The 21,767-nt window shown below is 39.6% G+C and overlaps 1 protein-coding gene across 3 annotated transcripts in view; it reads left to right on the top strand.

The window, feature by feature from the left end:
• The window catches only part of SPATA18 (spermatogenesis associated 18), a 72,382-nt gene extending 51,065 nt beyond the window's left edge, over positions 1 to 21,317 (top strand). Inside the window, exons 10-13 of one of the 3 annotated variants that reach the window (XR_012131736.1) lie at positions 614 to 697; positions 3,036 to 3,081; positions 3,398 to 3,506; positions 21,125 to 21,317. Coding sequence is in view for 1 of the 3 variants with exons in the window: in XM_036998744.2 (XP_036854639.2) it covers positions 614 to 697; positions 3,036 to 3,081; positions 3,398 to 3,405 (138 nt within the window). In the remaining 2 variants the exon portion in view is untranslated. Of the gene's footprint in view, positions 1 to 613; positions 698 to 2,056; positions 2,146 to 3,035; positions 3,082 to 3,397; positions 5,694 to 21,124 lie in introns of those variants that run through there. The other 2 variants (XR_012131737.1, XM_036998744.2) reach the window with 2 other exon arrangements.
• The last annotated feature ends 450 nt before the right edge of the window (positions 21,318 to 21,767 follow it).

Here is a 21,767-nt window from a genome sequence, read left to right as displayed (position 1 = left end):
TTAAACTCCAAAAACAAAATGAGAGTACTTTAAAAGGAAGAACTTGGAAAAAGGAAAGGGTTGAATAAAAGGAAATACATAAGAACGATTTCACTAGTAAAATCTCATTTTAGTGAATATAGTTTTTTTCTTATTCATTAATTTAGAGAGTATCTGGGTAGCAGTGGTGATTCACTCACAGACTTATTCATTAATTCATTTCATTCCATGCTATTTATTGATTCAGTAGTTATTTATGGCCCAAGCCCTGTGTTTAGGTGGTAGGAATTCATCTGAATAAAAGAGAGCCAAATCCCTGCCCACACACGTGAAGCTTACGTTACTCAGCACTTGCAACCTTGAATGGGATTCCTAACAGCTTAGGCATCAAATTCTATGGCCCCAAGAATTCAAATCTCCCAAAGTTCATTGTAGTGGGGTTTTATTTGCGAATTGCCTGAATGCTCCTGTCACGTGCTGAGCAGCTCTAGGAAATGAAAAGTGTCCCTTACGCTGATGGCCAGTAATGAACAAGTGTCATCATATCTGGAAAACCGCTTGTTCTATGTAGCATGCACATTGTTTTAAGGCACGTGGGCTTTCACACACTACCGACTTTTTTTCTCTATTTTAGTGGAATTCTGTGCGATCCATACGTCGGTGCCGAAGCAGGAGTTTAAGTCCCATTTGCCCCCGCACCCATATTGGTTTAAGCACGGTATGTATTTGTTTAATAATTTTTACACAAAATCATCCTATGGTTGACACTTTTTTTTTCAGCAATCATCTATAAAAGAGGTGATTATAAGTCTATAGGTAGGGAAGGAATCTGTTGAAATAACCCCAAACTGATTTTTATCCTACCTTAGACTAAGGAATTTATCGTTCTAGAAAGAAGGAAGTAGAGGGAGTGTTCTAAAATTAATTGAAAGAGTAATAGACTTTACTTATTTCATAGTTTTATTTTTATCTGTGAGTGAAATAGGCTATTAGATATCAGTTAGTTGTCTGTACAGACAACAGGACACCTTAGTCAACTGACCTGGGCACAAACTCCTGGTTCTTCTAGAATTTACTGTATGAGTTTGGAGAAATTGCTCAACTGGTCTGGGTTTCACTGTTGTATAAAGGGAATTGCAGGTATTAATTTCCTCCAAACTTCAAAGTAGGAAGAATAAAATTAGTCTTTGTGTATTAGTTCTTGGGATCATTATCAATACTTTGATCAAAGAAAAAAGTCACAGCAAAACCATCTCTGGAAACTAAAAGCATCATTATGATTCACCACTATTCATTTACTCAACAAATAATATTTAGTCAATGCCTTTTGAATACAGGGCTGGACCGAGACATGTGGACAGCAGATAGGCTAACAATTTGCTGTTCCTTCAAGTAAAATTTCTTAAAATATTTGTTCCACCTTGTTTTAGAGAGAGTGGTGAAGGAGAACCTGGCAGGGTTCCACTTATCTGAAATTTTTTCTAGCCATGTGTCTCTAGCCTTAATCTTCTAAAACCCTTTCAGCAAAACCAAACCAAACCAAACCAAAACCCCCACAGTTAGTAAGACTCATGTTTGTTTGAGTTTAGCTAGCATCTTGTTCCTTCAGCGTGCTCCTTAATCAAACATGCCTCTGTGTCTGACGAATGCTAGATTTGGAGACGGACACAGAAATGATGAAAAGATAGTCTCTTCTTCAATATAGGAAGGGCAATATGATTTAAACAAAGTAACTGAATGTAGTATATGATACAGCCCATAAGAGAGCCACAAAGGAGTAGGGCAGTCAGAGGAGGTTAGAGATTCCTTCTAGATGTGGTAGTGAGGAAGGGGTGCACGGAGGAGTTGTATTTGATCTGGCCTTTTAGAATGGATAGAATTTCAGTGCATTGAGAATGGACAAGGCATGTGTCTATTCTTTTCCTCTTGGAGATTTGAATATACCTTAATTATCCATATTCATGAATAAGTATTTAGAGTAAGTAAAAGCAAAAGGATAGTGCATTTAGTGGACTGATAAATTAAAAGGAAATCTTGAGAGTTTTATACTGGAAGAATCACAATGTCTTCATTCTAGGAGGAAGTGGCTTGTCAGAAGAAACAGCAGGATTAGACACCTGTTGTGTTTTAGCCCTGGCGGTTTTACCTCTGGACTCTCATTGAAAGGTTTATTGATGGGCAACATCCCTCTGTAATAAGCTCCTATACATGTTTAACCACCTCCTATTTCCCGCTTTGTGCTTAGGGAGAACAATGTACTTTAAACTTTAGATAAGAATAAAATACATTCTCTAAGATGAAACTGCTTGCTGCTCAGTTTCTGTCCCTTCCACCAGCCTCTCCTTACAAGATGGGGTACACCGCAAAATAAAATGTAAATATTTTTGGTTAGTCTGTTTTGTTTTGTTTTTGGCTATTTGAGGTCTTGATGTATTCAACAGCTTTCATCTTTGCTAATGTCTATTTATCTAAAGTTTTTGAGAGTTCAGAGCAAGAGTGACACTGTAGTTAGTTATTTCTGAGCTGTAACTTGTTTGAGGGTAAAGGGGTGGCTTTTGCTTAGTGAAAGCAAAGGTGAGAGTTGAAAAATGATTCTTTTCTGGCTTCCCAGTGACCCTCTTTAATGGAGTAGGGTTTTGGACACCTAAAATAATTCACAGACATGTAACATAATTCATATAAAGGGTCTGCCAGAGAGTATTTGATCATTTAATTAGTTAATTATCATTATAATAATTATTATTTTCTGGAAAGCATTGAATTCAGTATAGCCATGGAACACCCAATCTCAAAGTCTTTAGCAGCCAGTAAAACAGGAACAGCAAACTAGGCCACTAAGCTCAGCTTTTAATTAACAATGTAAATTTAACAAATTAAGTGCCCATTTACTTCAGGAAGTATAAAAAGGAATCTAAGTGCTCAACTTAGGTTTGAAAAAAGTGACAGTTCCCTCAAAGCAACCATTTTGCTGTTTTTAGGGAAAAAAAGTATCAAAAGGATTCATTCTTTGAGTTCCATCTACTGTGCAATTGACATTACACTTTTATGTTTTCCAGATATCTCGAAGTCGAAGCCCTTCTCCAATAAGATGTGGATTGCCAAGTAAGTGAGGTGGTTTAGATGGGCCAAGTTCTCTGCATTTCAAAAGTGCTCTTTTTAGTAGTTGACATTGTGCATCAAAATGAATGTTTTGCTTCCCAGGGAGCATCTTTGGTCTCTACCTCCCACCCTTCATTTCTGGGTCCTCTCGTTGATGACACCCAAGCAGGTCCCATGGGTGACTCAGGAGGAGCCTTCAGTTGAGATCTTGGTTTTATTGATGTGAACCTAGATTAACCACCCTGATTTTGTTTAGGTCCTTCAGCAGGAAATTCCAAAAAAGTGACCCTAATAATGACCTGTTTATCTTTTTTTCTAGGATATTAAAACCACCAGGCATGTTCTCTTGTCACAGCACATCTGCAGCAACCCAGCCTCCCCAGTGCCTCCATCTCCTGCTGTGTTCACCTCAACTCACTTAGGATAATGTGAGAAGGCAATTCTGTGTATCACTCCATGCAGAAAGTTAAATGTTTTGGCTTAGCACATCTGTAACTTATGTATTGCATTTTATTTTATTTTATAGATACTAATTCCATTAATTTGATAAAAGAGATTGCATAGGTATTTAGGATCTTATTCATTTGAAGCAAAGTCCATTTACGTAGGCTCAGGATTTTCATCCTGAAATACTAGACTCTTTTACAGCAACTACACAAGCTAAAGTGGAAAATCTTTACTATGCTCAGTCCAGAAAACAAGAGGAGTCATTCTAGTTTGCCAGATCACAAATATTATAATTGCTGGAATTAGCTTTAATTTGAAAACAATATTGGGTGTTTTACTTTTCTTTTACTGTTTGGAAGGCAGCCCTCATCTCAGGTTGGGGAGCCCTGCGGTGGCAGTGACTTCAGGCTAAGTGCCAACGGAGCTGATTTAAGAGAACAGGGTTCCTTGGCTTGCTGCTCTTTTCCTACTTTGTGAAGACCCAGTTTGGTTAAGTCGGGTACCATATATTGAAGCTACTTACTTGAGAGTTTTCTTGCTTCATAAATGTGGAGCAATGATTTGGATAGAAGTCAGCTTTGAGATAAATGTTAATTACTTTGTGTTTATCTCCTGGGATGATCCATACAGTTTTTATGTACGTGTTAAACAAAAGCTACCTGGGCGTGCCCTTTACCTATTCCACCTAGTTGTTTACAAATTCAGACCTCCTAAGAACTCCATCTAACTAAAAAAAACCTATACTCAAGGCTTAAAATTAGGGGAACAATTTACTGATTTTAAATTGACTGTCTATCCCTTGATTTCCTCACTTTGAAATACTGTTGAAAAAGTTCAAGTTCAAAATAATAATGGAATGTGGCTTTCTCGAGACAAGTAATGTTCTTTCTGCTTTTTTCCACTTTAATGGCCAGCTTTAAACATAAGCCTCACAAATAACTACTTTCACTGTGTACCTTTTAGAGAGAATATCTGAATTGGCCATAGCTCGGTTTGCATAAGCTCAGTGCCAAAACTAGCATCTGAGGCTTTTTGGGTGAAAAAAACAAACAAACAGGAACACTTCTCTGAAGTATGTCCTCCCTTGTTCTGGGAGCTAGAGACCAGGGAAGAGACCTTTTCAGTTCCGGTCCCTTGCGTCTAATAGTCACCAACTCCTTCCAAAGTGTGAGGTTAATATTACTCCCTCTGTGCCTTTATGTCATCACAAGCTGGGAGGAGAATTTGGTGCACAGGTAGTCCAGTTCCAAACTTGGTCGTCAGCTTGCTTCTTGGGTTTGAGCAGGTTATGCAATCTCTTTGGGTGAGATCTGTGGTTCTCTCAACCTTCCTAGATTCAAGGCCCCCTTTTATAAGAAATGCTTAATTCCAGCTATTCTGAAATAAAATTCACAGTTAGTATGAAATATATGCATATATATATTTCAACAATGGATATAGTACTGTAACTAATACAAAGCAGAAAAAAAGGGGAACACTTAAATAAAATGTATTTCAATGAAAAAAGTTAAGTATAACCATCCTAAGGGATAAAATTAAGTCATCAGGTGCTTGTACCTGTTTGGAGAATCATGAGCAACAAATGCACATCAGATGTGTGTTTCACTGGCAACATCACAAACAATGTTGTCATTGGGTATGGTTTTCTGAAATAGTGAACAACTCTTCATAAAGTTTTGAACAAAAAACTTAGCTATGCCTTGATTTTCCTAGTATGTGCATTCCTGGAAAAGTCAGAGTACATTAAAACCATGCAACAGTTACTTTGCATTATGTTAAAAGGTCTTTTCTAAAATCTCACTAAGTAATGGGAATGCCTACATGTCAGAATTTTTTTTTTTTAAGGAGTTAAATGTCTGAATACATGCCCTGATTTGGAAAAAAGTCACATGTAGCTCAGTTCATTTGCTTTGTACCCTGTCTGGCCACTTGCCATTTCTCAAGTCTCTGATTTGAACTGTAACCACAAAGGGAGTGGCGAATAGTCAAGAATAATTTTTGGAAAGGATCCACAAAACCCAAGGAGGCTGACCTGTACTTACTTCATCTGGGTGTGCATCTTAACATTAATAATTTGAAAATGAAAAGCTCTTACTTCATAACCTGGATAAAAGTCAGTTTCTGTATTACCTGTGTAACATCTAATAATAAAGTCAAGAAAAAATGTGCTTCCATTATCTGCAGTTTCTTTGCAATGACATGCTTTCTTTCCAGACCCCCAAGTTCAGTGATATCCTTCACTTATCTCTGTAAGACCTGAACCAGTGCCATGAATTCATTTAGTATATATCGACTGCACTGCTGCTCTGGGTTGACCCTGTGACTGCTTCAGTCCTAGCTAAACAGCCAGCTTTAGGCTCTTTTGATTCCCAATCCATTGTCATCATGATGAAGATACTCTCAGAGTAGTGCTGTATGGTTTCCTGGAGCTCTCTCACCTCCATATTCAGGAGCTCCCCACCAATCTAGGCATGTCTTCAGTGTTACCTGTAGGGAACCTGTTCATCAAATACACCATGCAGGCTTATGCCAAGGCTTCTTATTTCAGAATAATATCCTATCCTGTTTTCTTTTGTTCTGCCATGGCCTACAGTACCAGTTTTTTTGCATATTGGTTCATTCCTTCACACGCTCATAAATACTTACTCAGTGAATACCTTGTATATGTGCTAGAGACAGTATGTACTACTAGGATATAGTGGTGGATGATTCTGGCTTTTATGGAACTTAATATCATGTCCAGTTTCATTCTTTGGTGATCTTCCTGTCACAGAGAGCAGATGTGATGGAAGAAGGAAAAAATGGAGGCAGCATAGCAAATTTAAAAGAAAGAATGTCACATAGCAATTGAAGAATTTAAATATTTTCATTCAATATGTGTGTGGGAAATACCTATATGTAAGAAAGTCATGCAAGGCAATAGAAGCGTGGTGATGTACACAGGAAAACGGACTCAGTGTGACTCACGTACATCATCCACAGGTCAATTAGCCTTTTAACAAATGTCTACTAAACCTATGATCCTAGTATCATTAATTTAAAAATGAGTGCTGGGAGGAGAGCTCATAAGATCAATTCTAACACTTCCTATTACCATAGCTACATGCTCCACCTGCTATATTCCCAAGTAATAGGGCAATTTGCAGACCATTCTAATTCACCTTTAGATATACCCCACAAATCCTTCATGAGGCAGATTGCTGCCAGTAACATCTATGAAGTTTGCGTTGAGTGGAAAATTTCTTAGAAGCATGACTTTGCATAATATCCTACCTATGATTAAGGGTAAAGTGTTATGGAGCTTTTAGAAAACTAGTATTACAAACTGCATTTGGTCATTGAAATGTGAATGCAGGATAAACATATGGGTAAGTGACATTTGGTATCTGCCATTTAAATACCAAAGCAGTGAGGTGTGTTGGCTTTAATATAGTGAGCGAATCAGGGACCCTGAAAATGAAGCAGGAATTAATTTTCTTATTTCAAAATAAAAAGTGATGAGAAAATTTCATGCTTAAAAAACTGCCCACTGGGTGCAAGCATGAGCATCGTATTTTCCATAGTATCCCTGGCAATTAGTATATCAAAACTGGGCATCCAGCTTTCTTTTCTTTTTTCTTTTGGAATCATTAATGTACAATTACATGAGCAACATTACGGTTACTTGACTCCCCCTATTATCAAGCCCCCACCACATACTCCATTACAGTCACTGTCCATCAGTGTAGTAAGATGCTATAGAATCACTACGTGTCTTCTCTATGTTATACAGCCAGCTTTATTTTCTATTGGTTGAGCAACAAAAGGATATGAAAAACGGGCACATTATTTCAATACAGCTTATGCCACAATTTGAGTGATACAACCAAAATTGTGTAGTGAAATGTGATGTGAAATATATTTTAGAAAAGGTTTTTAGTAAATTGTCAGAAGCTCTGGAGTGCCATTTGATGAAGCAGACCCTTTAGTAATTGACTTCTGCTGATAGGGTGCTGGGTTGGGGCATTACATTTCCCTTCTACTTCTATCTTCTTAGACCAGGGAACAAGTAGTATGGCCATGTCTTCAGAATAACAGGTTTTGGGACTGTCTCTGCTCTGTGGGTCACAACTTGAAGTGAGGATGGAGGAAATTATTTGTTCATTTATCATTCATCCATTAAGAACATTGACCAAAGTTTGTTAAATGATGTTCCAGGTATTGCATTAGGCCCTGGGGATGCAATAGTGAGTAGGACTTTCAGCTGTGGATAGAATACTCTCACATTGCTTGGCTGTGTTGTGTACCTATGGGTTGGGTCTATGATTTCTCTGAAAGATGGGACAGTGACTGACATCTTGTCTGAGAGATAATCTTTTTTTTTGTTAAGGTATCATTGATATACAATCTTATGAAGATTTCACATGAGCAACATTGTGGTTTCTACATTCACCCATATTATCAAGTCCAACCACACCCCATTGCAGTCACTGTCCATCAGCATAGTAAGATGCCACAGAGTCACTACTTGTCTTCCTGAGAGATAATCTTAAGTCCATTGTGTTGATAGTAGGCTGAATTAGTCTTCCATGGTATGGTCACCGGGAAGCCCAGACTTGACACTGAATAATAATTTATTCAGGGAGATTTCCCAGCTTAATGTAACATATGGTGAGAATGATCTGAGAAAAACATGTACAGCTTAAATAATGGGCTGGAAATGGCAAGCAGGACATAAAGGAGTTGGTACCCATTCTTAGAAAGGAGGCATTAATGAGAACAAGAGAAGACACATCATCAAGGTTGCAGAGTCTACTTTCCACAGAAGTAATTTTAGGAGTCCCCCCAAAGAGGCCTCCCCACTCACTCATAGTTTATTAACAAACTCTTGACATGTCACTTTCAGAGCTTTACCCAGATGCAAGACTTTGAAGGATGTTAGAATGCAAATGTAAATAACTTGGAGCAGTAATCCCATAGTGGGAATGAGGTTTCAGATTCTTTCCTAAAAGTCATATGGAGAGAGGGTGACAAGAGGAACTATTGGGGCCCTGAGTAATGACTAGGGCTAACAGAGTATGTAATGGAAAGGGTTTCCCTTCAGATGGGATGATCGAGGGCGTGAAAAGCAGGTTTCACCTATTCCACTGTTGTGTTTGGCATGAGCGCAGTCTTACCGGCCAGTGAGAGTTCTGTCTTTAGGAAAGCAGCTTCATCTTAGAAATGGCTGCTGTAGACTGGATAAATGCATATGTTGAAACCAAGTCCTTCATGTGATGCTATTTGGAGGTGGCCTTTGGGATGTCACTAGGTCATGATGGCAGAATGCTCATGAATAGGATCAGTGCCCTTATAGAAGACTCCTCACTTCTTCTGCCATGTAAGGACACAGCAAAAGGACAGACATTTGTGAAGAGGAAGAGGGTTTTCACCAGACACCAAATCTGCAGGCACCTTGATGTTGGACTTCACAGCCTCTCAAACTGGGAGAAATAAATGTTTGTTGTCTAAGCCTCCCACTCTGTGGTATTTTTAGCCCAAAGACTAAGAGACCTTGGTTATCTTTGATCCGAGACCCATATGTAACCATGTGACATATAACCTGTTCTGTATAACCTCTTTGCTGCAATTCACTGGCCTCGAAGTATTGTGATGGATTCCTGACTTTTCTTGGTTTGATCTGCAATTACCTAACTGAAAAGGAAAAGGTGGGGGGGTGAGGAGAAAAAATAAAAGAAAAACTTCCAGGTTTTCTTTGGTTGGAAAAGTAAATTTCTGCTGGGTGTTATAAGGGTTTATAAGTGGTTTATGCAGTTTATAAGGATGGTGTAATTTAATGCATATACTTTATATTGATAATTTCACAGAAAGTTTAAGAAGACCTCAAGTTTCCTGGAATATCCTCTGAGAATACTAATAACTTATACTTAACACAACATTTACCATATGCCAGACATTGTGTTAAGCACTTTATATTATTAAACCCATTTTATAGATGGAAAAGCTAAGTAGGTCATTATTAGGTAACCTACCTCAGGTCACAAAACTAGTAAAGGTTGGAACAAAAGTTCTAACCCAGGTATTCTTACATAGAGCCCACACTCTTTTTCACTGATTTTGCAGGATGTGAATAACATGTGGAGTGAAAAAAAGTATCCTGTGGCTATTACAGCTTTGGAAAATAAAGAGTTAAGCTGTGAGTTGAACAGATCTTCTCTGAAGGACTCTGCTGAGCCCTTCATCTTATGCTGCTCATGGCAAATTTTCAAGGAGAACAACATGTAGCCTTCTCCAACGTCAGAGCACCATGGAACCCTTTATTGATGGAGCTCCTGTACAGGTGCTTTTCTAGAAGACCCATTTCAGGAAACACTTCCTCAGGTCCTATTTATTTTTCAGAATTACAGTTGACTATTGGGAGTTATGTTTTAGTAACTTTTACAAGTGAAGGGTGAATCCAGATTGTATCACTTGATAAGACTTTTCACCCCCCAAATTAGTTACTAAATAAAAGTCCCCAAGTAGGAATCTCTTAGTTATCTTGATGCTTTCTACCTGTGCTTATCTTTTCCTTTTGTCTTATTTTTTTACCCTTCCATCATTTATTGTGTCATAAAATAAAATTCCCTTGAGCCCAATATTTATGTCAGGGTCATTTTTCCAGCATTTGTGTTTTTCCTTACATTCCTTACCATGTTATACCTGTGCATCTTCACTTCTGTTTTCTCTTCATAGTGCTCTTCCACTTTCTTTTTCAGGGTTTCTGTTTCCATGGTTAATTTCCCTAATGCATATTTAATTATATTTCTTAAAAACAGGCACCTAAACTTTAATGTAATTATGAATTGATGAAAGAGACAAATGGACATTATTCAAAATTAAAATATACTGAATAGTATTCCATATGAAGATGCATTTATATTCTGACTCATATAATGCATTAATTTTATGAATATTTCAAATCTAAAATTTTGAATTTTGGGTTTATTGAAAGTGACAATCCTTTAAATTATACTTAAACTTCCAATAAGTCTGAGCTGTGGTTATATTTACCTCTTAAGTCACTTTAGTAAAAATGTTGACCAGTATTTCCCAAATTTATCTGAAGATGAAAATTAGTTGGCTTATTTATCAGAATCATGTTCTTGTATCCCACTCCAAGCCTACTGAATCAGAATCTCCATGGCCATCTGTATTTTAACATTAGCAGAGAGTTTGAAAACACTGGTTTAGATCTGGCTTTAGTGATCCACAAGCAAAATAATGCAGAAATAATTTATTGCATATATAATGCTACCCTTAACTTTCTAAATAGAAAATAATGTATTAATATAAAAGCCCCTGAGAATGTTAAATTATTTGTTACACTCCAGTAATTGGTAAATTACTGAAAACTTAGTATATGTGTTCTTTATCTGCATACATACATATATAATATGACCAATTATAGGCTATGCAATTAGATCTTCAATAAAAGACAAGGATGAAAACAAATAGCAATTTTAATTTTTCTTCCCTAGAGGTTATATGTTTCATGTTTGGATGGTTTCTTTGTTGAGCTCTCAGAATAAGAATTTATTACTAAACTCATAGGCATTCCCTTCCACCTACAGATGTATGTTCACTGTGTAGAACTAAGAGTCAGAGTCACAGTTAGAGTAATGAGTCCCTCTTGGCCAGAGTTTGTGTAGTCATGGTTGTCTGCCAAATGGAGCTGGTCACCTGGATGATTCAGCCTTAGGAACATCTTTATGATTATTCATATGAGTCTCTAGAGAAAAATCTAAAATAGAGTGAAACTGACATCGAAATACTAGACCTTGCAGGTGGCCTCCCGTAACTGCAATTTTTCCAAACATTAAACAGAGAAATTTGGCTTTTTCTGTTTACTTTGCAAAGTAACAAATGTTCCAAAGAGAAGTGGAAATGAACTTGTTTCAATTTCCATTCCTGAAAACTGAAGCATGTTTCTTCTTTTGTTTTCAGAGCCCAATACAATCTCTCATCATTTAGGTGCCTACGTTGAAAAGCAGGTTATAAAAAGCTCCAGAAAGGAAATATTGATACAAGGGGCCAAGTGTAACGCCCATTTGAATGTGCCAGGATCAGAGATACCTGGGCTAGCAGTTCTATTAGCAATGCTTTGATGGAAATGGTACATATTTTTTCTTAATGTTTTCCTTGTCTGATTTCAGCTTTTTGTCATTGAGTAGCCAAAGGTGGTAATGAAAGACAAAACAACATTCATTATTAGAAACCAAAGTTATAAATTTCTTGGTATGACCTCTGTCTCCCTAACCAAACTGATCCACAATTGGAGGAAATTCTAAGAACATAAATTAGTTACGATCTTTGGGGCTATAGGGTCTCTTAAATTCACTGAGGCTTGGTTTTTGCTAGGAAATGGATGGATTTAGCCACGAGATGGCAATGTTGTTTAAGAAGTGAGAGGATGCTGGTAGTAATGACTCAAACTAGGAAATAGCAATTCCTGATAAGTTCTATAGCTTAATTACTAGTTTTACTGCTTTCCATAAATTTGGAGAATAACTTAAATAGATGGAGAATGGCGCATAAAATACAAAGAGGGTGTTAGAAAATGTGAAATGTTACGTAACTATATGCCATTATACCTAATAAAGAATTTATGCATCTGGTCCCCAAGTCTCAGGAAACAATTCCTTTGTGAGAACAAAATTTCTTTTGTGTTAATTTTAAAATGCTCTTCTGCAACATAACACCATCATCTTGTCAACTGAGAGTTTTTAATCAGACATAATTCAGAATGCTAATAAGTGTTTTGAACTTAGCTCTCTGCTTTTAAATAAGGAAGAGGAGATGCTGATGATTAAAGAGGTTTCTTTAATGATCCTCTAAAATTTCCAAGACTTTTCAAATTGTTAGCATGTTTACATGGCCCAATAGATCCTGGGCAGGGAGCTCAGTTTCAGAAATCCTTAGAGTTATTCCAAGAGAATATTTCACTTTTCACCTGGAAGGTGGAATAATATTGCTAAAAAACTCATATTATTCTTTTAAAAATAATATTGCCAAGAAACCCTGCTAAGAAATTGTAAGACTCACCACAGTAAAATTGATAAGTTTGAAAAAAACACAATTCTGCATGAGAGGAAGGAAAATTTATAGCATTAATAACTATTTTCTTTCTTTAAAAAAAACACAAAACTCTACCGAAGCAGAAATGTTTCCCATCAAAACTGTAGATTTCTATTTTGGCTTCTCTAGGCCTGATTTGGCTCTTTTTTCTCTATTTTACTTTTTAACCGGGAAAATCTTCAGAGAACACTGATCTTAAAATTGATGTCTTTCCAGTCAGTGAATTGATGAGTGAAATATCCCTTCTGCCAGTGACCACAGACCTAAATTTGAGTTCATATGCTAGTTCCCAAGCAAAGTTTTATGAAGAACTTTCTCCTCCCTGTTTCCTCATGGAGGCTTCAACCCAGCTCTTTAAGCTTTCTACCATCTCGGTCAGACTTTTGGGCAAGGGGCTCAATCCCCAATTTCTCCGACATCCTCAGAGATGTGAGTTTTGGGATATTGTTGCTGATTATCCATGTCACTGGGATTACAGGATTACGAGGTAAGGTACCTTCCTCTCTTCACTAGAAGAGTGTAACAGAACCTTTGCCTCATTGCCAAGCCAGGAGAGGGAAAAAAAGTTTTGCACGTTAAAGCTGTTAAGGATGGGGTGAGGATTAAAGAGGGTGCTGAAGAGATCTCTTTGCTAGTTTTGCTACTGGAGACACGTTCACCAAGATGGTAAGAGGTCCACATTCAGTTGTGCAGATTTTGTTTTTCAAAATCGCAGGGAGCACCTCTCATTCGCGTCCCTGCTACTCAAAGTTCCAGGCTATGAGGAGCTCAGACTTGAATGTACGGTTGACCCTTGAGCAAAATGAGTTATATGCAGATTGTTTTCAATAAATATACTGGAGGTGTTTTGGGAGATTTGTGACAATTTGAAAAAAATATTTTCTCTTCTGTAGCTTACTTTCTTGCAGGAATACAGTATATAATCCATGCAACATACCAAACGTGTTAATTGACTGTTTATGATGTTGGTATATCTTCTGGTCAACAGTAGACTATTACTAGTTACATTTTTGGGGAGTCAAAAGTTTTATGTGGATTTCCAACTGTGTGGGAGGTCAGTGCCCCTAACTCTTGCCTTGTTCAAGGGTCACATGTTGCTTCCTTCATTGAGAAAGGCTTGCTATGGAAAAAAAAAAAACAGCTGCACTACACAGTGTGCTTAGGGATAGGGTAGATTTAAATTCCGATGCAAGCTCCTTATTTAACAGTGGACCTATGACCAACAGCTCATGGACTGGCAGGGGCACTGACTATCACTGATTAGATGTGAGAACAGTGTCCCTGAAAATGTTCATTGTCCAATAGCATGCAGTGGACCTGCATAAGAGGAGGAGGCTTTAGTACTGGGTTAGTGGAATCTTCAAAGTTCTTGGTAACCTTATATAAGAAAAGATGATCAGAACCATTTTTGCTATTTTCCTGCTGAAGGAATATAAACCACATTCTTCAAAAAGGAATTCTGCCTTTCTTCTGAGATTCTTTAGGAAAAAAAGCATGTGCCAGGATCTGTTCTAGAGTGAAGTGGGTAGTGGGTAGTGGGTACAAAAAACTCAGTAATAAAATAATATTTTAATGCAATATTAAAAAAAATCAAAGTTAATGAAAAAAATCCATAATGAACAGTGTCAGCATTTTAAATAAAGAAAGGATGATCCTAATAACACACTCTTCTGGGTTCTGAATCCATGCTCTGAATTGTCTGCAAACTAGCTCAATTTGACTGTTATCACTGGGCTTTGATGACAGAGTCTCATTGTGATCTGTATCTTTTCAGTAAAGCAGACCGGAAAAAAACAAATCCCAAGGTAGCAAGTTTCTTGTAGCAGATGAAATTGCATTTGTCAGTGACTTTTCTCTGTAGTCACAAAATTGAAAAATGCTTAATCTAAGAAATGATGAGGATTTGCCCAATTTCAGTTACTGTTCACATGAGCTGTGTTACACAGATCTGATCAGCACACTTCCTTTTTATTCTTAGAAGTGTTTCAGACCAAGGTGGCCTATGGGATGGAATTGCCAGTCTGATGAGTGGATATAAGGGCTGACCTAAAAAGCGCTTTCAATCAAGAGTATAGTGAATAAAAAGTTAAACAGATTCAACAACACAGGCATGGTTTTATTTGAGCAAAATAAAATCTCTGACATTCTGAGAGAGAAGACTGACAACTGAAGTAGAATATCTTGTGTCAGTAAAATGGACATTTTCTCTGGAAAGCCTAAGTTAATGAGGCTTTGCTAATTACTGGATGTGATTCCACTGTGCTTTTGTTGATGCAGCTTTCTGCAATACGTGTCTTGTTTAGTCTCCATACACTGGAGAGTTGTCTCAGGAAGAGTTAACCTTCTAGCAACCCCAGGATGGTGTAGTGTTCCACTAGCACTTGGGTGATCTCTGGAAGAACTTTGTGAAGAGACGTCGGAAAGGCATTCCTCTTAGAGATCACCCTGATGTCCTATAAGTCTCCTCTCTGGGAGCACCCCTTTCCAAAAACAGTATATACATTTAAACGAAGTTGTTAATCTCTAAATATTCTTAATTGTTATTGAAAACAGAAGAAGGCTTATTTTTCATTTTCACGTGAACATGAAGATTTACATATGCGTGTAACCCAGAAGACAAGCAGTAATGCTCTGCTTTGATTTTCAAAATTGGGTAAAGAGAACCAGAACCAATCCCCGGCTGCTTCTGGTCAGACTGGACATGAAGTAGGGTATCATCAGCACAGCAAGGTCACTCCCAAATAAACAACTTAGTGTCTGTTCTTTCTACGAAGTACTTAAAAAAGTCTGTTATTTTTAAAAAACAGCTTTAGGAAAAATGTGAATTTTGTCAGACCGCCTTAAGCCTTTAGACTGAAAACAAACATAATTGTAAATGGACGCGGGGGTGCGGCGTCATAATTTCTTCAAGACTTAAGGTCTTTGAAGGTGAAACAACATGTACAGGTGCAGAACATGAAACTAGCTTGTCAGCTGAGGCCTTTAGAGAAAATGATCAGCCAGCATGGGCCCCACCTCCTTGTGCTCATCTCTTTTAAGAATTTCCTATAGGTGTCCTACTTTTTATTACCCTCTGGCTAGAAAAGAGGTCCTGGTGTCCTGTGGCTGCCCTTGTCTCCTGCCCATTCCTGCCCCTGAGCCAGCCCCAGCTCCATGGCCTCTGGCAGAGGCAGCTTCCCCTGGTGTCCCAGAGCCATGGGAGGCCACACCACACATGGGCAAGGCGAAGGAGAAACGTGTGTGGTGCTGTCTCCATAAACAAAACTCCAGGTTTTATTGAGAGAAGATAATCACTTCATTGCTTTTCCTCTGACTTTGAGAGCAGTGGATGGCTGATGTTCTCTGCAAAATGCAGGGCTCAAGTTAGGAGGGAGGCACAGCTGGTGCAAAGACACTGCTTCTTCCCCAGCTGCTGCCCTGTCTGTTTCTGACCAACACACAGGCTTTCCAGCACCCACCTGCGTGGGAGATGCCGACCATCCCACACAAGTACACAGATGCACATTCTGTACCAAATACAAGGATGTGCTGATAAAGGCTGGAGACGTGGCTGTGGGTAGTGTTACTCAGCATATGTAAAAGTCTCCCAGCTGCAGATCAGCCGCAGAGACTCTCCTTGGGCCATGAGTCTTTGAACAAAAATCACTCATGGCTCATGAAGTAAAATATTTGCTCCTTCTCAGAGTGGTATTAGAGTTAACCTGATGCCAGTTTTACAATAACCCTCAGGCCAGAAACTTCAGAAGGGGGATGCAGTGATTCCTGGGAGAGAAAAAAATCTTCCTGGGGTTTGCCCCCTCCATGTCAAATGAAGGGCCGGGGGTGTTCCGGCTTTCTCAGGGTGATCTGATGGTTCATTTCCTCCCAGGAGAAAAGTGAGACTGGGCTTCACATGCCTGCCAGTACAAGTTTGCTCAGGAGCTGGTTTGTATGCAGGCAGCCCAGTATGGAGTTTGGGAGGTTTCTGATGGGCAGTCCCACATCTCAGAGGGTTGGGAGATTTCACCCCAAGTCCCTGAATCTCCACCCCCAGACACATTTAGGTGGTGAGAGCTTCTCCCATTGTCCCACAGGGGCTGTCTGGTTGGAGGGGCACCCTTATCCACACGGCTTTGCCTCCATTTGGGTTGGGGCTAGGGCACCATCACGAGCAAGGGCTCTGCAGGGCCTAGTTTCTGTAGAGGGGCTCAGGGCCTCATAGGGAGATGTTTCAGGATCACCAGGTATAGGGGGAAGACTGGGAATGATCCTCTGATTCCTGCTGAGGTACCATCTTGAATGTAATATGGTGTCAGTCTGAGAGAAAGATTGGTAGGAGTGGAAATAGAAGATAAAAGGAGTGGTTAGTACCTACCAAATAACTGGGTAGGCCTGGGGGTCTCACTGTTTGCTTCTACCTAGGAGGCAGCAGCCAGTTGTCTGCTTCCTCCTGTCTTCTTCCCCAACACCTGCTCCTGAGAACTGCTGAGCCCTGAAGAGCTCCATCACTCAAGGAGAACCAAATCTTAACCCTCTGGGCAGCATTATCAGGCTGTTTGACCTGTGGAACTAGAGCCCAGGACTTGGCCTCAGGACCCTGGGGTGGGGATCCCCACTCTGCCTGCAGTTCCTTTGTGAACTTGAGCAAGTCAGTTAACTTCCTAGCAGCTCACTTTGTTGATGGATAAAATGGAATGTTTGTGAGAACTAATATGAAACAATGCAGAGCAGGTGCTAAGTAAATATACTGAGAACCCGAATCTACATAGAACATCAAAGAAATAGCTGTAAAGTTTAAGCTGGCCCTTGCTCCAGAAGCTGAGCATTTTACTTCTCTGCACGGCTCCCTTCCTCTCACAGTGCCACAGCTCCTTTCTCCGATTCCCAGGCTCTCAGGTTTCCAGCCTTTTTCTCCTAGGCATGGTTCATTGTGGGCACTTCTAGGAATCTGTGATTTTACTTGGGAGAAGCTGCTGGTGAAGGTGGGATGCTATGTTAGCCAAGAAAGCCTCTTATAGAGCATATGGGTCACCAGGTCAAGTTTGGTTCCCTTACGGGCTGTGGTGGAAACGCATCACTGCTGTTTCTTCAGAAAGAATTAATATTTTTGAAAAGTAGTAGTTAAGAATTGTCCATAAGAAAAAGGACAGACTAGAACATTGTTTTAACAGAAAAGGAAGCAGACATCTTAAAAACAGGAGCACCCTGCAGCATTACTAGCATCAATTTTGAAATATTAGATACTGTTGTAAAAAAGCAAAGCATTTATAAAGTAGGGTAACTTGACCTCTAAAGGTTTTCCACTACAGCATAAAGAACTGAACATTTAGGACAAACACGGTGAACTGATTCCTTCTGCAATGAGACCTCTCTGCAAAGACTATCCCCATGCTATGCTATAGAGGCAGCTGGTGTAATTTCTGCTCTGGTCTGGCCTGGGGCTTTGATGGCAGGGAGACATGTCCCATTTCCTCTTTGTTTGGCTAGTCCTTGCAGCAAGTGGAAATGCTTCCGAGAAGATGTGTTTTGTCTAGTCCTGACAGGAACCAAAAGCTAGTGCTGTTATCCCTTCCACTCTGCAGATGTAAAAGCTCAGTAAAATGGGAATGGTCTCATGTCTCCCCCACTTGCCTGTTACAGCATACAGGACACTCAGTGTCTTAGGAGGCCTTTGGAGAAAATTCGCCTCAGTGATGTGTTATTTTAATACTTGGTTCACTAAATCCCTTGCCTGGCTTGACTCACTTTGAATAATTAAAAACTCAGTTAACTAAAATATACAAACAGGGAATGTGCAGGTTCGCGTTTCATTTAGAGCCGAACCCCAGGGAACGGCCGACAGTTTATGGGCTTGTACTTTTCTTCAGCACGAACCTGCAGGGGCTTATGAGCCAGCCTCAGCATCTCTGCCTGCCATATGCTTCCTGACTGCAACTCTAATCAAGACCAGACTTAGCTTGTTGTGAAATAAGATCTGAAGGCCCTGAGAAGTCATCCTCATGAAATTTGAGCCGCTGGAGCCCATAGCCTGCCTGAGAGACAGAAACATCATTTCAATGCTAGATTGCCAGTCCATTTTAAAGGGAGCACAGCTCAAATCTTTAGACCCTGAAAAGGTTGTATGAGATTTTGGGGCTTCATGTGAATCTGAATCTGGCTGTATTTCTAGTTTAGGAACTGAGAGGTGAGCTTGTAGATAATCATGTGGTTGGGTCTGCAGTCAGATTGGTTCATCGGGGTTTATGGGACCGGTAAATTAGCAGGGAAAACACTGATTGTTATAAGCCAAGTCCTGTGTGTGAGCTATTTCAAGACTTGATTTTAACTAAATCAGATCAACACAGCTACAGTAAAGCCTCGTGGGAGTTGGGAACTCTGCAAATAAATTGTCCTTGGCACAAAATGAAATGAGAAATGGAGTCTGGAGACTGAACAGGGTTTTGTGGATGCTTAGGGAGCATGCGGCATGGAGACAGAACACAGCTGGGTTGTTTATCCAGTGGCGTGTGGGGCCTTTACTGTCCAAAAATGTACTCTTTGGCTGGAGGCAGAAACCTCAGTATGTCTAGAAAGCAGTGCCCATTGTCCCCGAAAAGCTGTTTTTTGTCTTTTGTGAATCCAGAGCCTCTCGCCTTCCTTTGTTCAACGGAAAGAGAACTAGCTGGAGTAACTGGATCCTTTCCTCCAGTCCTGCCACTTCCTAGTTAATGTTCCACACCTTTTCTCTTTCCTTCTTGGTGCAATGGGGGTAATAAAGTCTTCAGACCTATCTCAAGAGAGACCTTGCATGAGACAGCAGTTATGGAAAGAAACAGAACATTCTGACCCTTAAGTTATCAAAGAATTTAGCCATTCTGGTGAAGTAACAACGATCTCTCTCTAATGCAACATGCAAAGAAACCTTTGTGTTTATGTATAACTGAGGCTCTGCCTCAGAACTCCTCTCACCTCTAGTTCCCTTGGGGAGTGGGAACGAGTTTAGCCCAGTCCAGTTTAAAACTTGGTCTGATTGCATATTTTAAAGCTATTCAGGTTTAATCCAGTATCTAGGGGAATAATTTCCCCCTGTTTTCAGATTTCTTCTTTTCCCCCCTACTTTCCTCCAACATGGTGCCCAAATGTGGTGGCTTCCTCACAGTCTTATAGGAAAGGGGTCTTTGACCTTGTGCCAGACTTGTGGTGTGCACAGCTGGTGTTCCCTAAGCTGTGGCTAGTCTGGTCCTGTCTGTGCATATTCTGCAGGCATCTCTGTTTGCGGGTTCTACATGTGTGCTCTGGTCTTTCTCAGACAGGTCAGCGTCTAGAGGCTCCTCCCTGTCTCCCCCTGCCCCTACCCTCTTGTGGGAGTCCCTGCCATGGGTCTGCACCCTTCTGGTCCAGGTGATGTACTTGTTTCCCATAGGAGAGTGGACACAATGGCAGGCCAGCTGGTTTCAACAGAGCATTCATGAAACACAGAAAACGAGGGGGGCTCAGGAGTGCAAACTGAATCCTGTCTGCCTGAAACTTCTACTCTGTTGTCTTGTAGGCCACACTAGGTATAGGGTTAACTTGCATAGTGGTCAGCAGCTAGTTGCAAATAGCCTACAAACTAAGAGTTCCTCCCAACTGGGCCACTCACCTTTCCCCAAGTCAGGAGCAGGGAGATGGGTACATTTTTGACCTCCTGTCTTCCCAGGCACAGTCTTACAGGCCTTATCTCAGAATCCTTCTAAGCTTTTCTTTTACTTACCCTCTTGTCTGCTTGGGCTTCCTTGTGTTTACTTCTGCAGTCTCTTCTTCTCTACTTCTATAATGTTCTCATTTGCCAAGTTCTCTATTTTCTCCTGAATTAGCTAAGAAATAAATGTAATGTTCATTATGGTTTTTTTTTTTTGTGGAAAGACACACAAGAAATGTTTAATAGTGGTTACCTCTGAGGAAAGCATTTAGGTGTGAGAATTTTAATTTTAAACATTCTGGGCTGTCTGAATTTCCAAATCATAGGAAATACTATATTTACTCTTTCTGCAATATCAATAGGGTTAGAATAAAATTTTCTTGAGACAATTTAAAGGTTCAATAATTGATGTCAGAAAATTTAACTTCAGTCAAAATAATATACATAAAAGAAATCTCACAATGGCATAAAACTATATATTGGTAAATTTGATATGGACTGAAATCTCTATGGTAAATTTTAAATAAAAAGCAATTAATACTAATTAAATAATTCCAGTAAAATGAAAAAGGAAAAAAATGGAAGTTCTGAACTGTGCCAAATAGAAAATTCATCAAGAAATTGAAGTGATGTCATCAGAGTGAGGATTGCTTTTGGTATCTATTTTCCACACTTTCTCAGCAGAACACTGGGTGAGGTGCCTTGCTGAAAAACTCCATTTCCTACTTTTCCTGGCTATTAGGTGTAGCCGTAAGTCTGTGATCTGACCGGTGATGTGTAAGCAAAGCTATGGGTGGGATTTCTGAATTGGTTCATTAAGAAGAGGAAACCAGCTCCTCTTCTTCCTTTTTCCTCCCATCATAGTAATTCCCAGAAACCTTCAGACCAGAATGGGTCCTTCAAGATGGAAGCCACAGGCTGCAGATGGAAGAGTAGAAGAACAAGAGACGTATGGGTCCTGATGATGTCATAGAACCCAGCATCACCCTTAGGGGTGCCTATCTCCAGACTTCTTTTACATGAGAGAATTAACCCTTGTGTGATCAATATGCCATTTTTTTCAGGTCTCCCTTTACTCACAGCTGATTATAATTCCTAACTGATTTGCTGGCTTAACTATGTTTGCTCTGAAAATTGGTTTATGAAAATTCATCAGTGTTGATATCATTCTGATTAAACTGTATAAATCCTTAGTGTCAACTCCTTTGAGATCAAAGTTTCCATGAGGTCAAGATGGCAAAATGTCCTGCACTCTGAACACATACTTTTAAAAGTCAAAAGCTCAGTGCAAGTTGAGGATTTATGTTACCTCATCTAGAAACCTTGAGCAGATTCCATTTTCTCTCATACAGCTACTCACACAGATCTTGAGTTACAAATGCTCTAATTGCAGAGGCTGCTGGGAAAATACATACACCATGGCTCACACATTCATCCTGTCTGGACACCTTGTTCCTCAACTCTGGTTAAATATGTGTGGTTTGCATTTCCCTGGGGCAGGGTGAAG

Source organism: Manis javanica, chromosome 5 (genome assembly GCF_040802235.1).
Source record: "Manis javanica isolate MJ-LG chromosome 5, MJ_LKY, whole genome shotgun sequence".
Lineage (NCBI taxonomy): Eukaryota > Metazoa > Chordata > Mammalia > Pholidota > Manidae > Manis > Manis javanica.
The sequence above is the reverse complement of the archived record's forward strand: the minus strand, read 5'-3'. Positions and strand labels throughout refer to the sequence as shown.